Below are 17681 nucleotides of genomic sequence, written 5' to 3' on the forward strand. Positions count from 1 at the left end.
TATTTTGAAAAGCTTAGGCCATTTAAAAAATGAGTGATTGTTTAGACTGTCATCGAGTAACTAAACTGATCCCAAAAGATAAGATGCTGTCAGGATGAGTCAGACTCAGCTCAGCAGATGACAGTGATTGATTGATCTGGCCTACACAGCATCCATGTTTGTTTGGCAGTTATTATTTAAATCAGCACGTGCAGGGGTAGGAAAAAAAATCAAATAAAAAGCCAGCCAGCTGGGAAATGTTGGAGGTAAATGACTCATTCAATCACAAATACAAATCTGCACATCTTCAGTCTCCGTAGTTATTCATTTGAATGATGTTCAGTTAAAATTGTGGACATACTTTTGTAAATCTCTGCTGTTCTGCCGCTCTTTTTTCTCCCGTTAATGTTCTACACTACGCTTCTACTAGGTATTTATATACACTCCATTATATTTTCAAAAATTTCTGCATTTAACTGTTGATTTACTTTATGTCCAGTTACTGTGTCTTACCTGAGCTCCACGGTCGTTGACCAGCTCCACGGACCAGCGGCCCTCATACTGGATCCACACAAAAATCCCTCCATCTGTGTCACAAGTGGCCAGTTTCTGGAAGGGCTCATTCCACCGCACCAACACCACCTTTAGGGCACACACAAAATCAAATAAAAGGGAAGAAGGAACAAGACTGATTAGACAGCCTGTCCAGGACCGCTTTCATGGATATATCCAAATGAACTCATTCCAGATTGTACCGTGTGACTATCAAAGAATATAAAAAGAATATAACATCTTTGAGCCTTCTCACCGACAACAGATAATGTGAGACCATCAACAACAAAGTGTCTTGTCAAAGTGCTCTTGATTAAGACACTTCTCTCAGGTACACTCAAAGAAACTCACACTAAATGAGTATCAGCTGCTAAAATGCAGAGTAAAATCCAACTTCACATATTTCAATGAGCTAAATTTAGCATCAAGCTAGATGGAAATGAATCACAAATTGGGTTAACCTCATTTTGAAAACGTCACGAAAGAGCTTCCAATATGCTAAATTATTACAGACAATGGGATTAAAATACACCATCCGAGTGTTGTCCATCTATGGCACACTTCTTTTCAAAAATGGAAATGACTGAGTTTTCCTCCTTGTTTGTAACTGGAATGTGGACACTGTAAACAGTGAGTAGCAGGGGCTGTGTGAGATTAGTTCTTCATTTATCTTTAATGAAAAGGATTTAGTTTGTTCAAATATAAAGAAAGTGACAGCAAGTGACGCAAAGAAAAGAAAGCGGGATTGCACTGATGCATTAATGTCCCTTCAAAAAATACAATAGTGTAGTGTAAAGATTGGTCACAGAATAAAGTGAATAGGCTTCACCAGCAGTGAGTCAGCTGCTAAGGTTTCTGTACGTGCCCTGAGCTCAGTGAATATTCAGATGGATCGTCATTGAGCAAATTAATTAGTTACAAAGGAGGAAGGCATTAAACAATGCCAGAGAACAGAGGAGATCCAACAATTTATAACCTCTTTTGTTTTTTGTGAGTGTCACCCATTATGATCCCCATGCAGCCCCCCTCCTCTGCATGTGTCTCTATCTGTCTGGTCTTCTGTAGCGTGACTCAGCCTATTCCCAGAGGAATAATCCTAAGAAGGGAGCAGCTCTGCTCTCGCCGAGTGAAGCACGTGGGCTGTACACGCTCAAACACACACCACAGGGCAGGTTTTAGTGGGGGCTTACGCTCTCTGAGTGCAAGTCCAATAGATCAGTGGTTAAGAGTTGGATAAGCCAGCCAGTCTTGCTCTCTCTTTTTTATGTTTTCAAACACCATCTACTCTTTGCCTCTGTGCAACAAACTCACAGTCCAATCTATCCACGAAACATTCACCGAACAATAGCGGACAAAGGAGGTGCAACAAGGTGACGTCATTAAGAGTGCCAGACAAACCTCAAATAGTGGGAAACGATGTGGAAGCAGTGACAGAAATATAACATTCCTGTTATTTGTATCCAGCTGCTTTTATCCAGATGAATGGAAACAATTCTAATAACCAAACAACATTTTTGCGGTTTCCTCAAATAATTGCAATCAGGCGATTACGTAATAATTGTGACAGGCCTAATTAAGTGTTGTTTTGTACAAAGAGACCAAGTCGATTTCCTTAAAAGGTATCTGACAAGTCTATGAAGTATTTCCCGCAGCGCATGAAGCAGGGAAAAAAAATATATTTTCCTTTTAATAAAATATATAATAATAGAAGATTAAGCTCCAAGGAAAAAGAGTAATGGAGCTATATCATACAGTGAAGGCCATGTTTTTAATGAGTGAGATGACTGTTTACATCATCTGTACACTAACTGACAAGCTCAGCTGTCAGAAAAATGAAGGTTTCCAAACATTTGAAAAGTGTGTTCATTAGTTAGTCACTCAACAACTCCACATTTTTCACTTTTTTCTGCATAATTAAATAGTTCCCCTCGGTGAACGCAAAGTCATGGGTCACACAAACATGTTTATATGAATACACCATGTAAACCCCTCGAGAGTAATGAGTGTGCAGTAGCATTTATCACCGACGCTCCTCCCTTCAGCACTAAGATGTCCTGTGAGCCGGACCTACTGTGTTTTCATCTCCATTCCAAGTGCCATATTTCCTAATTAATATATATATGTGTGTGTGTGTGTGTGTGTGTGTGTGTGTGTGTGTGTGTGTGTGTGTGTGTGTGTGTGTGTGTGTGTGTGTGTGTGTGTGTGTGTGTGTGTGTGTGTGTCGGCAGGCAAGAGGGCACAAAGAGCGCTGGCCTAATGCAGGTCTGCAGCTAAGGTCTCCATGTCATTCAGAGTTGACCACATTCACGGAACATTAAAAACAAGCTGCCATTTATCATTCAGGCGCAGCGATCACGCATGCAGCAGTGCTCAATGGGTACAAAGCTAACAGGCTTCTGCAGTTGTGTTGTCAAAGATAACAAATTTCCATGCACAAGGATCTCATTGGGGGAACACAAATCCGTGTTGTTACTCCACAGTCTGCAACCTCTGGTGATCAAAAAGGATTTTCCGGATGGTATTATACAACATAATTCAGCTCCAACCAGTGGAGTCTTGAGGCTTTTGATTAAGTATGAGCTCCAGTTTGCATAATTCTAACATCATTCCTTTACCATACATACACTAACAAAGAAGAAGAGTCAAAAGGGAAAAAAAAAAATATTAGCAATGCTTAACACATGCTGTCTCTCACGTGTGTGCACACTTAACTGCAGCCTCAGAGGTGAGAATAAACGGTGTATTGTAAATTTAGCTCAGTGTGGAGATTAGTGTGAGCTGGTCAGGCATCCTGCAAGGGGGACAGCTGAGCACCTCGGTGTGACGCAGCAATCTGGGAGATCAGACATCACATGGAGACCGACAGGATAAGAGTGAGAAGCCACAGGACAACGAGGGGCCGGCGGGATCGCAGGCAGGAACGGCATGTGAACACATGCAAACACATACGGTCTTCTCGCCTTTTTACCGACAATGTGTGTCACTGACTGAGGGGCTGAGTGGTGAAGTTACACCAACGCTTGGCCGAATGCTGCAACTTCCTGATTGGTTTCAAATGAAAAACCCTCATTTCACATTAGAATCCATCCAGGTGTTTTATACACGTTGAAGCCATATACTAGGTTTTAACCTAGTCTTGTATAAAATTGAATTAAAAATGATTAAAGCATTTGTATGAATTACCATACATCGCATGCTAAAAACAGACAGTCACGATTACTGCCCATGTGCAAAAAAAAAAAATGTATTTAAAGAACCGAATGAAATTTAACACAATCAAAAATTGTATATATATATATATATATATAAAATTAAAAATCACAAAATGTTGGACTGTTGCATGATGAGAACCATCCCATCCTAACCGATATCTAGTAAGAGAAGAAGAAACTACATGTTTCCCATTCCTGAGACTCTCCACATGGCCTGTGTCAACTTTTGATTGAGAAGTTTGACTATCTTCACTCGCTCAGCAGTTTGCTGTTGTCACGCCTTCCTCCTGCCGGGCCTTAAGAAGTGTCTCTGAAGAAGGTGCAGGAAATACACTCTCATAAAGACACATTGACTGTGTTGGGAGTTGATTAAAACAGGTGTGTCTCTTCCATCAATCGTACGTGGTACGGATTACTGAAAAAAAAACATGTCTCCGTAACAGTTGTAATACCAAGTGTCGATACAGAAGTTATTTCAGATATATTTAATGCATTTTACATGGTGAACTTCAGTGATTGTGTATTCCGAGAGCTAAATTCTGCGCCTGAACTCCTCCTAGATCAACACAGATGGCGCACTGGTACGCTACTAACATGCGGTTCATGCTACGTCATCTACGTAGACACAGTTTTATGGACAGTAAACTGAGCTGACCCAAGCAACTTAACTAAAGACAAAATCAAATGAAGGGACAGCTTTGGGTTGCATTGGAGTCAGCGGAACTCGGAGGACAACGTGACAGCGCAGTGTTTTTGTGATGCGGTCATGAGCACGAGTCCATGACGACACTGGTCCGCGGCGCGTTAAAGTGAAGGTTTACATCACATCAAATATATCAGCAGCTAAAAAAATAAATCAAGACTAAGCGATCGACAATACTCGAAATTTGGATACAGGACGAGCAAGAGTAAAGGAGATTCATCCCTTGCCCTCCAACACTGCCCTCTGCCTCCTGTGATTCTGGATCTGACGTGATATTAAATCAGACACAAAACTCAATTAAATAAAAGCGCTGTGCTGTGCTGATACAAAAGCAAGGAAGTCAGAATGAGTAAAGTGGGGCAGGAGTGATTTGCAACGTGACAGAAAGGCGATGGGGCAGGAGGTAGAATCTGAGATGTTTACGAGTATGTCAAGAATGTGATAAAACCTCAATCAATAGTCATATCTGATAATAGCATTTACATTAGTTATGACTGTGTGCTGTAAAGCTTGTTGAAAGTATCTGTAGGCAAACTGTATTGTGTAGTTGTGCAATCAAATGCTTTTAACACAATAATAATCGTGCAATTCATCATTTACAACAAATAATATGCAAAAATGTGTATTTTTTCAGTTCTCATTGGACTTCAATTTCTTTTTATTTTTTTTAATTTTTTTTTTTAAATTTTATACACTTTATTAATCCCCGAGGGGAAATGTCTTCACTACAGCAGGGGGGCTCTCAGGGGGGAGATGCTGCAGCAGGCTGCCACTAGCGCGGCGCCAGGTAACCTGACCTGAGGTGCATGTTTTTGGATGATGGGAGGAAGCCGGAGAACCCGGAGAGAACCCACGCAAGCACAGGGAGAACATGCAAACTCCGCACAGAAAGGCCCAGGACCGGATTCGAACCCGGAACCTTTTTTGCTGTGAGGTGACAGTGCTAACCACTGCACCACCGTGCCGCCCTTCATGTGGTGCAATGAAGTAAATGTTTGGTTCCCCAGGTTTTCTGCTAATGCTATCCTATACACTATTAACATGGTGCATAAGTAGACTCATAGGCGTTGATAATAATGCAGTGAAGATGTTAGTGATACTGAATTTATGCAATGTGTTACTCAAAGCTGAACGTTAACTTGTAATGCACTCAGACACTGGAGAAAAAAAACGATTACATACCCAAATTATATTTAATAGTTTTTCCATTTCTTGAATATGTTTCTCGACTGTATTAATTCATAAAAATGCCATTGCAATGCATTCAATAGAATCAAACTAAGTAGGGAAACGTGACACTTTGTTTAAAGTGTTTTTAGTCGCAAATACTGCACCTCTCTGAAATATAACAGCCAATATAAAGTAACACAGTTTATCATTTTTTGTCTTCACACCCTCTCAGCTGTTTATTATGTAGGATGAAATGAGGATCCTTCAAATAGCACAGCTCGAAAACAAAGTGAACGCAAGTGTGCAGATTCGTCTGTCTGATTCTTAACTACACACACTTCTCTCAGCAAAAAGCACCTGCAGTGCAGAGGCCACGCTGTCCCTCCTGGAAAATTTCTAGTGAGCAGACAAGTACACCTGGATCCGAGGAAGCAGCCGAGCCAGAGTGTTATGCAACATGTCCTCTCCAAGGATGGATTATCACACTAAAGCCAGCTCCACTAAGCACATTTGGTGAGACCATTTAAATGCTCTGAAGGGGTCATGCACTCTTCGAATCCGAGTAGGGCCTCCAAAGTCAAGAGTTTAGATAAGAAGAGAGCAGAAGAAGGTGCTCAAAAGGAAGACGTGTAAATGCAGGGCAGTGACCAGCCCAGGGAAGGAGCTTATGAAAGAAGGAAGAGGAGGATGGAGAGCTGGAGTGCAGAGGAACTAACTACCTAGACAATGTGACACGGGTTAACAGATAGTTAACCCAAGGTAGAGATGAAAATGCCTGAAGGCGGAAGTCCAAACATGTGGCAATATATAGTTCCTTGTTTTATGAGCATGCGTGGGCTACGTAGCAGAGCAACACCTACACAAAATGTAGTAAGAATGAAATTGCGCGTGGTTTCATCTACGTCATGACACCGGTAGTGATGGAAGCTGATGTCAGTGAATCGAAGGAAAACTCCACAGCTTGTAGCTTGTAGTTTCTATTGCAGGAAAAAGGATGCTCTTGGTCTTGCAGTTCTTTATTTTGGTCTACTGTTAAGTCATTCAATATCCTGTTCCTCCTTCTATCCCACTTAAAAGAGCGCTTCAGGTCCCTGATCAGCACTGATTCCTGCACAGCCTCCCAACCGAAGACACAGACTTGATGTATTTACGAGGCTTTGCCAGGAAGCAACTTTTAAACGCACGAAAACGTCACACAGCACAAGTGAGACAGAGAGGGAAGCATGCTGGTGGTGTCATCTTAGAGAGATGTATTCACAATGATTGATCATAAGCAGCATCAATGAACAGGTGTGCAAGTCCCATGAAGTTTGCCACTTAAACATTTTCAGAAGGCAACAAGCTGAAACTAAAGCCACAACAAAACCACACAAACATTTGAGTGCTTGTGAAAGAATTCCAAAAACTTGGAACATTACTTGAAATTTGCTATTTCAGCCACAAAAGTTTACTAGTATTTCTGTAGAGAAGACTTTATTTATTGACATGGAAGAGGTAAACACGGGCTTGTGCCCCGGTTTCACCCGTCTCTGTTGGATTAGGGCCTTCGATGCTTGTGCCTTTTTGCCCTCGAGAGAAGCCTGACTCAGACCTCAAGAGAAAACAAGCAAGTGGGACTCCTGCCTTTTGGAAAGAACCTGCCCTGTCTCTTGGGAATGGTGCTGAGGTGTGTATCAACGCATGTTTTTCACTACCATAGCTGCACACCAGAGTCAGCAGTCAAACTCGTTTTCTCAACAATGACCAAAAGGGGTTCCAGTCACAACAGCTCCTAAATACAAGGGCATCGAACAGAGGATTTTATCAGGATAACTATTTTTAGTAACTGAAGTGATTACAACCCCCTTGAGATCGTCATTTAATATTCTACTTTCTCTCACGATGTCCTTGCTAAAAAAAAATAAAAAATAAAAAGTCACACGAGGGCACGGCAATAAATCGATATCAATCTCATGACCTGAGATTTGATATAATCTTTTTGGGATATTTGGCAGAAGTGTTGTGTTTTCCTGGTTTTAAAGCGCTGCGTTACAGTGCAGGGACTTTCTGTTCCAGCTGTTGCCTTTTCCCACTTAGTCATAATATCCACATTACTGACGATTATGTCTTTGTGTACAGATTTTGTGAACGAACCACTAGTCACCAATCAATAAATAATGAGATATTTGGTTAAAAAAAAGAAAAAAAAAGACAAAGAGATTTGATTTTGTCCATATTGCTGAGCCCTATTTTTCACTGCGTTCTCTGACTGCAAACAACTACTACGTACTGTGGTGAACACACTCTTAAGCAGGACAATGTCAGGATATCACTATGCAACGCATCTTTGTTGTGCAAGCATCTTTTAAACTGCGCAATGCAAAGAAGCTGTACGATAGATTGAAAAAAAAATATTACGCATTTTTATGTCCAATGTGTACTCGTATTAAATATTTAAACAAACGTTAATATAATTCTCTTTCATACTTGAATGAATTGAAAAAGAAAACGAAAGAAAGAAACGTATGCAACCACCTGAACGCAAACACAGAATCTATAACGTCCCTCGCACATCAGAGCACGTACGTATGACTCCACCATAAGACAAATATCACAGCTAGCAGATGACAGGACACCGACTGACAATTTGCCCAAAACCTCTGTTATAGCAAACATTTTGTTGTCAACATGCTGACAGTCATTGTCAAACCTGTCTCAGATGTTCAGCTCTCATGAAATACAAATGGACTCCCAGTGACTAGCTGCTCGCTCTGTTCAGCATCTGTATGTACTCTGAAGGGGAAAAAAAGCACGGGATTGTCAAAAGAATTTTTGATCTATTCTGACGCACGTCCCAGAGGGATTATTCTACTGCTTCACAACAAAAGTCACATAAAAAGCTATGAAACTTAGTGCTTTCATCTTTTTTCAATTTTATTTCAGTGTGGTGCAACTGACACGCCTGCTGCTGCTAAAGGTTAGTCACTCTTTTTAAACAACTACTTCAAAAATAGTTCCAGGACATTTGAGGCCACATTTTCTAACAATACAACTTGTCCTTGTTTGTCTGGTTGAGTTATTTTTGGTCTAAAAAGATGTGTTACACTGCTGTAGGTTCAACACATTCGTATACATTTAGGCACTCAGTGTGGCATGTTGTCAAGAAAAAATAAATAACAAGTCTATGTAATGCTCTAGCGTGAACTCTGACTGTATATACAACAGTATATATATATATAGAATGAATAAAACATGTCGATTAGAAATGTGCAGCATTAACTTAAAGATATAGCATGTAATTTCTGCTCCACCATTACCTTAATCAAAATGACAGATTGGACTTTGTTATAAACATTTTGGATAATATAACTATACAACACAAATCCATAACATAGGTAGAGTTGTATTATACATTATAGTGTAGAAACATTACATATCATACCTTTACATTAACCAATAAAGCCAGCTTTGCAATGTTAGCTTTGGAATTGCTGCAGGTAATCCTGACTTCTACCTCTTTTTGTCAAAATTGAGGACACAGCCATCCTGTTTGAATAAGCTTCATTGCAACTGGGCTCCAAACTAATGCTCAGTGTGAGCTCCACGATTGACCCGTACAGTGTGAACAAAGAAGTCGTGGGTTCTGGCATTACAGAAAGGCCGATTAAAACGTGTGGTGTGATGTAACGCATCGTACACGATTAATGAAAATCATACCGACTCTGCCCCGTTTTCAAGGCGCGCTATAGGTGATTGACAACACCTGCTTCACAGCCAAAAATGTAGAATTTCTGTTTGTAGGAGTGCGAGTACATGGACGTGACGGTTTGGATCACAGGGCGAACCTGACAGCACTCTCCTGACAAATTAAATGGTGGAGGACAGATGCACGTACCATCACACCCACAACAACAACAACAGAGTACCGTCACAACAGTCCGATATAGGTCTGAGCATTTCTGCTCAGCACCAGTTCCATGAAAAACACGGCTGAATAGAATACAAAGTGGTGTGCTCCTTGCATCCACTGTGAAAAGGTGGTTGTGGGAGACAGAACAAAAGGATCACGGCAACACGCATAGATCTTGCTTCTTCTGAAGCTGCTACCTATATAATTATCTCTTCCCCTAGTTGGGGAGGAATAAGACAGAGAGGAGGACAAACGTTCGTCAGGGTGAATTACAGGACTTGGAACCTCTTTTCATTATCTGAAGAAGATCACCAGAGACTTCAGAGTAGATGCTACAGCTTCACCACAACATAGGGGTGCTTGTAGTGGATGCTTTTATCCTAAGTAGCTTGCAGTGCCAACCTCCGTATCACTGGTGAACTCGGGTGTAAATCAAAGCCCAATCCAAGAATTGGCAGTATCCCACACTAGCGGGATAGAGTCCTCTATCCATCTGCCCTGTCATTAAGAGATGTCGGACAGCTTAAGATCCAGCTTTTGCTTTACTACATAGCCCAAATTGGGCTGAATCCAAAAAAAGCATCCATTCAGACACTTGCTTACATTAGAACAATCACGGGAAACTCAGGTCTATACATCAACAGGAATAATGGCCAAACTTAAAGATGCTGGCATGAGTATTGATCTTGGCAGGATCGGACTACAGGAGTAGTTCATATTGTACATTTCTGTGTGTGCTCATTCACAATATGACTTTAGCTAATTCGCATGGAAGGACACTCGTCAGCGGCACCAACAACTGTTCAATGACGACGCTGACGTTTAAAGGACAGGACTGTCAGGGGACACGACTGCATTTAATGCCGAGTGAGCAGCTTTTGAAGACAAAGAACAGTTATCCAAATGCATTGACAATGCTCTTTAGAAAAAAAAATACAAATTACATTTTGGTGAAAGAAGAGTTTTTGCCCGTTCTAAAACTTATTTTAATACCTAGACAGGACTGGAGATCATATGCCAATCTCATGGGGGTCACTTCGTTTGTGTTGTAATACGTACTGCACTCTGTCCTTTCCACATCAGAACAGAGATGAAAAATGACGTGACTGAGTGAACAGATCTGTCATGACTTGACAGAATTCATTAGGCAGTGTGATTTCCACCACTGTCAGAAACTCCAAATTATGCATGGAGTGGACGAGTGATGGTTTTCACATTTCCCAAAGCATTTATTTATTGCTTTATATCAAACCAAGAGTGAAAATGGAGAAGACATTTACTACTTTCATTACTGGTGCTGGGATGAAGTCAGAGAGGAAATGTGCCTTTTTTTTCCTGCAAGTTATTTCTGAGTTTAATGTGAAAACCATTTTAATAGACGCTAAAATTAAACATGTTTATATTAACAGTTAAATCTGAGACACAAAGCTGCATGTGGTAAATTATGGACAAAACTTAACAGTACAATGCTAAACTCTGAGAAAAGCACAAGCAGCAGGGTGCAAACCAGTGCAAGTCCATCACAATAAAAGTATTTCTCCTCCAGGACGCCACGCTTTGTTCAACAAACATCGATTATGAAGACAGCGAGGATGATAAAAACCGAGACAGTTGAAAGCATCTGGTGAATAAAGCATGACGCACTAAAGAAGAGCTGTGCAAAGTTGTTGTTTTTTCCCCCTCCTATTCCCTCAAAATACAAAAAAATACGGCTAAGTTATAGTTATGTAGATTCAACCTTCTCCAAACTGAACACACCCAAACAGCAAAAGGGAAATTTCAGTGACTTGGCCCACATTCAAGTGCGGTCCAAGTCACTCGGTGTGGGGATTCATCCTCTCTCCCTTCAGCTGCCTTATGGAATGCTGACACGGCACCTTGCTCCATCTGACCAACAGCTACACCGGCAATAACAGAAAGGGAAAAAAACACTCAACCTGTGTGCGATGTTCACTTGTGCCAGCAGCACTGTTATATACTGACCAGAATATTCACACACACACACACACACACAAAACACAGACATTAGTCAGTTAATCTTCCTGATCAATCTAAATGGCCTCAGAGTGCTCGTAATGTGGGAATGTTTGGAGGGTATTACCATGATGAGAGATAAGAGCAACGCCAGAGAGTGAAGCACTGCAATGTTTGGACTAGCAGCAGCAACTAGATCCACTTCAATGGGTGTCAAACAACAAGTCACTGAGGGGTGTACAGGCATTAACCCCAACCAAACACTTAAATACTAGAGCTGATAACTCCACATGTTCTGGTTAAATAAAATGACCGGCGATAGAGAACCTTGAATCTGTCCGCCTGCCATGGCACAAGGTTTGACAAACACGACATAAAACAAAACATTTCTGAGCTTGACAAACCAAAGCAAGATACTTGTGGCAAACACCTACCTTAATTAAATGTGGCAGAGCAGCCTGTTCAAAGGCGATCAATGAGATCAATAAACCTATCACTGTCAGGATAAATCAAGAGAAACTGATATTGTATTGCTTTAAAAGGGCAGAGGAGGATTTCACTAAGAAGCAAGGTGGAGGTGACACCTACACCTGGTCTCCTTGTAAGGAGACCACTACTACAATTCAAGCTTTTAAAAATGATTGTTGTACGCCTTTTAACACATTAAACATCATAAAATGATCAAATAATTCTGCACATCAGAAGGAAAAATAGAGTATCTTACAGTTATGGCACAACAAAGAAAAAATATCAATAAATTATGCCTCGAAATTCTTTTAATTTGCAAGAAAATTGTTAACATTGTAAAAACGGGATGAATATTGCGTCAAAGAATTTCACACAATTGGACGAGAACTGGTTGATGAATGTTTACAATCAGCGTAGTTTGTATTTTCCCCCATTAAACCCTCTCTTACCTCGCTGTTGTGTCCTCTGAGGTTAAAGTTGACTCTCTGCGGGGTGGGCCGGTCCCGTCTGCAGTGACTGGACGTGAACGTGACCCCCACAACTCCTCGACCGTTCCCAGTCGCGAGCCAGCCCTCCTCATAGTAGCGCTTTCTGCAAACCGGCTTCTCCTTCTCGCTCTTGGGCACTCTGCCCTTCCAGGATAGACACAGGATGTTAGAGTCACTACAGAGGACCGGGCCGTGCTCCACGGCGGCGAACATCCCTGCAGCTCTCTACGCTTCTGTGAATAAAAAAAAAAAAAAAAAAGTACCCAGAGGGAGGTCCTTCAGAAGCGCTTGAGTACTGTTACGAGCGCCTCTCCTCTGCTGAGGTTACTGGTTCGGTGTCTGATGAGAGACGGTGACAACGGTGCATAGTACTTGCGCTTTACCTCGACTATCTCCGGTGATCTGCGACGGCGATTAAAGGTGATCGATGAAAACTTCCCCCAGAAGCACAAAGGAGGTCAGAAAACCGTGGACTTTAGCATTGCTGGATAAATGATGTCATGTAGCCAGATGGGCTGCGTACACAACAAAAGGCACTCAAGTCATTTTGATGTGTTTGATCAGCGAGCTGCGTTGCGGATGCGGTTTCAATGACAAGGCAAGAAATAAAAGCGCCGTAAAAAATATTCAGTAAACCTCTGTGGCAGATTCCAGGCTCATGTCAGCTGAGCAACAAAAAAAAAACAAAAAAACAAAAAAAAACATCCACAAAAAGCTTTATCTTGTAAACACAAAGATGTACTCCATCCAACACGTCCCAGAGCTTCCAGTTGATGTGTAGGTAACGTTTTTTTTTCTTCTTCTCCAAATCAGTGTCTCATCTCGGTGCTCCGTGTCCTCCTCATTTGATCCCGGCGGTGTGTGCATGAGAGGAGGAGCGGGGACTCCTCTCCATCAGCTGTCAGCCCGCAGGAGAGCCGCGTCTCCCGGTAACGTCATCACGTCAGCCTGCCAACCAGCCTGGGATCCCATAGAGGACTGCTGGGCAATACAGGGGGAGAGAGGGGGGGAGAGAGGGGGCGTCATGATGACACACAAACTGTTCAAATTACACACAAATGACAAGAAAATTTAAATTTAAATGCGATAAAAGTGGTAGAAAAAGCACCAACAGCCTTCTTCACCCGCAGCCGTTAATTTAAATATGAATCCGCTCTCCTGAAATAACCCGTCACCGTTTCTCCCTGGTGGGTCGAGGAACTATCCTGCTCGGCGGAAGGATATTTAAATAAGTCCTCAATTATTTAAGGAGAAACATGCATCATCTCAGCTTCCGTTTTAATTAATTAAAAAAGAGCCACGATGAAGCGGCCTGTCGCCGGAAAGACGCTCAAACTGACCGAAAGAGAGAAAACTGGAATAATCAAAACGGTGACAGTTATTAAAATCAATAAATAAACACAACGACAGACAGACGGAACCGGACGGTCCCGGACAGAAACCCGGAAAACAGCTGTTCGAGCATATAAATGAGCTTTAAACCAAAGCGGTTGTTGTTATGACAGAAGGTGAAAAACAACAACAACAACAACAACCAGTAGTTCTAATAAGAGTTCATTTCACACCATCAAAATGAAAAGCGTTTCCTCTGCCGGTCCGATGTGAGGTGACGGTAACGGAACCACCGTGATAACGACCTCACCGACAACCGTGCGGTGACGCCGAAGAAGCCCGGACATCGATCGCTGGATGTCGGACGGAACACAGAAACGGATCCGCGGGTCCGAAAACAAAAACGCGCCCGTCGTTCACGTCTCAGTTCGTCTCCTTTTGCGCCGTAATCTCGGTCGCTGCCGCCGGCCTGCCTCCCGTTATCCGAACCGGCGGTAGCTCCGCGGCTAACGGACCGGAGCTCCGTCCGTCCGTCCGCCGCTACCGGGGCTACCGGGGCTAGGCTACGTTAGCCGACGAGCTACTCTCGTTTAAACATCAGCGCGCAGCTGTTCCGGACGTCCCGCGGTCCGGCCTCGCAGCTGAACGAAGAGGCGGAAATAATACGAAACCTGACGCCAAGCGAGAGCCGGAGAACCGCGAGGGACCCGGGCGGAGCGCGCTCACCTCGGCTCTGCACCGCCACCGCTTCCTCCGCCTGCAGCCCGCTGCTGGAACACTGGCGGGGCCCAGCAGCCGCGTCACGTGACGCCCACGTGATTCGCCCCAATTCAATTAGTCATATCAATAATTGTGACGGTAGAATAAAAAAATACTTACTTACAAGTGTATTCACAGTACAGAGGTGTTATCCTAAAAAAAAAAAAAAAAAAAATAAAGCATAAAAAAAAGTTAAACAAACATTTTATTGTCGTATTGTTGTGAATTATTTTTCTGTATTATGACTGAAGTTTTTGGGATAATGCGTGAACTTGTTGCACAAGCTGCTGTTTAGGTAGGTGGGTGGGTATTTACTTTATTAATCCCCGAGGGGAAATTGTTTTCGCTACAGCAGCATACAGAAGCAATAAGATAATAATAGAAATGATAGAATAAAATAATAGAATAGAATAGAATAATAGAAAAGCAATAAAATAGCAGTAAATAGCAGTAAAAAATATAAAATGCACAGTATATACAGTACATTATATATCTATATATATTATATACAACATAATATATATATATATATATATAATATACAAATATATTTACTTGTTGTTCCACTGTTCGGTCATTTAAGTTACCGCTGGTTGAAAACAACTTTGTGCTGTTTACAATGAGTAAGGACAATTTTTTTTTTTTTTTTAGGACTGTGATGCAAATCAATATTTATCTGAATATCTTCAAACGCTGACGGATTCAATCCGACCCCTCACTATCTCGTGCATATGCAGAATACAATAATTTTGAGTACACAAAAAAAAAAAGTCTTGTAATTTAAATTTAATCTCAATTGAACAACGATGAAAGCTGAGATCAGTGCCGTTGCTGAAGTAGTTAATTCTTCCGGGTATACATATATATTATTATATAATATTTAATAGATAGCCTATTGATATCTATTAAATATTCTACGCTGTTTATAGGAGGTGTCCTCCTCGGCGTGCTTCATCAGACCTGGTATGAGCACGACAGGTTCAGTTCTCGACCCAGCAGCTATAAATCCTCCAGGACACCAGGGGGCAGTACAGAGGCGAGTCCGCCTCGGTCCGCCTCCTCCACAAACATGGTGGTCCTCATGGCTCTCAGGCGAGAGTTGTCCTCGTTGGCAAGGGTATTGAGTGGAGTCTCTCTGTTGGTACGGGCTCTAACGTTTATATTTATCATGTTTGAACAGTTTACTAACATGACAGTTCTTCAGGTTTGAGAAAATGAAGGTACCCGGGCTGATTCCCGTCTTTGTTTCCAGGCACCGAGAGGATTGAGCGTCTGTTCAAGCAGATGTCGTTCAACCCGGTGAGTCGCAGCTTTTCCTCCTTTCCTCGTTTTAAATCTGTTTATTTTATTAGGAACAGCAATAAATACGATGTACCCGAGTCCCTTGTATGAATGATCTGTTCTTACTTCCTCGATTTACATGTTTACATGTTTAAATCTGTTTTTAAAGCACTTTTCTTTTAATGATTCACTTTTTAAGTGAAAAATAATATTTTTATATAAATATTTTATATTTATATAAATATTTATTTTATATTTAAATATTTTATAAATATAAAAATTTTATTTTTATATAAATATTTTATATTTAAATATTTTTATAAATATAAATATTTTATTTTTATATAAATATTTTATATTTAAATATTTTTATAAATATAAATGATTCACTTTTTAAGTGAAAAAAATTCACTTTATTTTTCTTATTATTAAAATGTTTTTTGAGGCTAAAGCATGTGGAAAATACAAAAACATTTTTAATTAAATACACAAAGGCACTGCTGTGCAGTGTAATATCACATTTTTCTAAACGTATTGATTACACCAGAATTTATTTATTTATTTATTTACTGTGTCTGCAGGTTCCACCTCCGATTGACACCCAGCACTTCCTTCCACACATCAACACTGTTATCATCAACACCCTCAGCAGTAAGTATTACTTTTAATTTAGTTTAATTCAGACTGATTTGTATTAAAAACGTATGACTCAACATAAACGTTGCATCCTGTTGTTGTTGTTTTTTTCCCCTTTTCTCTCCAGTGAATAAATTGCAGTAGTTTTACATCAGAAAGCCGGTACGTGAAATTCGTCGTGGTTTCAAGTCTCTCGATAACTATTTGTTGTTGTATTTTTCTTCCAGGTCACCGTCACGGAGGAGCCGGACACGCTGCTCCAGAAGGTGTTGGTTTTGGTCAAAGGTCATGACCGAGCCGTGTTGGACAGCTACGAGTTCTTTGCCACCATGGCAGCGAACGAACTGGGCATCACCGTCGGCAAAGTGTGAGTCTGACGGTAGCAGCCACACATTACCGGCGCTAACCGTTTACAGTTGTGTTCTTCTTAACGGAAGAATTTTCATGATTTTTTTAAATTTATTTTTTTATCGTTGCAGCGTTGAACCTGCTAAAGACATAGAGAGGTTTACGCTCCTGAAGTCGGCACACATCTTCAAGAAACACAGGGTCCAGTATGAGATGAGAACACACTACCGGTGCATTGAGGTGAGGAAACTTTCATGTTAAAACCTCACCAGTAACTAAAGGAACAAAAGCATTAAAAGTCCTTTAGTCTCCCTCAAAGCAACCAGACATTATTGAACTGGAGACATCAGACTACTTGTAACTGGCAGCCATCGATCCATAATATTTTTATTTTGCCTCATTCAATACAACCTTGTGATTTATAAACTCATGTTTAGTGCCCTTACCATTTCCTTTTAAAGATTACAATATTTATCTAACAGTATTCATGATCAGATCATTAGTTTAAGATGTCTCGTTTTTTTTTTGTAGCTGTCTCGTATAACAGGGTGCACAGCCCAGGTTTACCTTGAATATATCCAGAGGAACCTCCCTGAAGGTGTAGCCATGGAGGTGACGAAGGTAAGACGGAGTCAGAAGTACACCAGCAACAACCTATTTCTGGACAAGAGAGACGACTTTCAGCTTTCACACGGCCTGTGGCCCTGAAATGGACGAAATTAAACCACTTGTTTCCTTCTGCTGGTTGTGTTAACATTGTCAGACGGCCATGGAGAAGGTTCCAGATCACATCCTTGAGCCCATGTGGAAGGACCATCCCACCGATGATAAACCCAGCCAGTGAATCCAGCTGTGACTACCAGATGTTTATTAAATGTGTTTTTCTCTGT

The 17681-nt window shown here is 41.2% G+C and overlaps 3 protein-coding genes across 7 annotated transcripts in view; 2 read left to right on the top strand and 1 right to left on the bottom strand.

Moving 5' to 3' along the window:
- The window catches only part of tulp4a (TUB like protein 4a), a 30204-nt gene extending 15538 nt beyond the window's left edge, over positions 1-14666 (bottom strand). For 2 of the 4 annotated variants that reach the window (XM_069721657.1, XM_069721654.1), the window contains exons 1-3: positions 14001-14114; positions 12397-13413; positions 493-621 (exon numbers count right to left, since the gene is read on the bottom strand). In XM_069721657.1, coding sequence (XP_069577758.1) covers positions 493-621; positions 12397-12648 — 381 coding nt within the window. In that variant the 5' untranslated portion in view covers positions 12649-13413; positions 14001-14114. Of the gene's footprint in view, positions 1-492; positions 622-12396; positions 13417-14000; positions 14115-14493 lie in introns of those variants that run through there. The other 2 variants (XM_069721655.1, XM_069721656.1) reach the window with 2 other exon arrangements.
- The window catches only part of myct1a (myc target 1a), a 68734-nt gene that overhangs the window by 50056 nt on the left and 997 nt on the right, over positions 1-17681 (top strand). The window lies entirely within an intron of this gene.
- Positions 15573-17678, top strand: mrps10 (mitochondrial ribosomal protein S10). The gene is made up of 7 exons (XM_069721660.1): positions 15573-15667; positions 15779-15825; positions 16389-16458; positions 16671-16810; positions 16923-17031; positions 17323-17412; positions 17555-17678. The coding sequence occupies exons 1-7, from the start codon at positions 15596-15598 to the stop codon at positions 17633-17635; spliced, it is 609 nt and encodes a 202-aa protein (XP_069577761.1). The 5' UTR covers positions 15573-15595; the 3' UTR covers positions 17636-17678.

This window comes from Brachyistius frenatus, unplaced genomic scaffold, assembly GCF_029030835.1.
Source record: "Brachyistius frenatus isolate BFR_SWC_R1_liver_20210118 unplaced genomic scaffold, ASM2903083v1 Contig_270, whole genome shotgun sequence".
Lineage (NCBI taxonomy): Eukaryota > Metazoa > Chordata > Actinopteri > Embiotocidae > Brachyistius > Brachyistius frenatus.

Bases quoted from the DNA above. Each gene is read 5' to 3' on its own strand.
- mrps10 (XM_069721660.1), top strand. From the start codon at position 15,596: ATGGTGGTCCTCATGGCTCTCAGGCGAGAGTTGTCCTCGTTGGCAAGG. The intron at 15,668-15,778 runs GTACGGGCTCTA...CTTTGTTTCCAG, and splicing joins TGAGTGGAGTCTCTCTGTTG to GCACCGAGAGGATTGAGCGT. The intron at 16,811-16,922 runs GTGAGTCTGACG...TTATCGTTGCAG, and splicing joins GGCATCACCGTCGGCAAAGT to CGTTGAACCTGCTAAAGACA.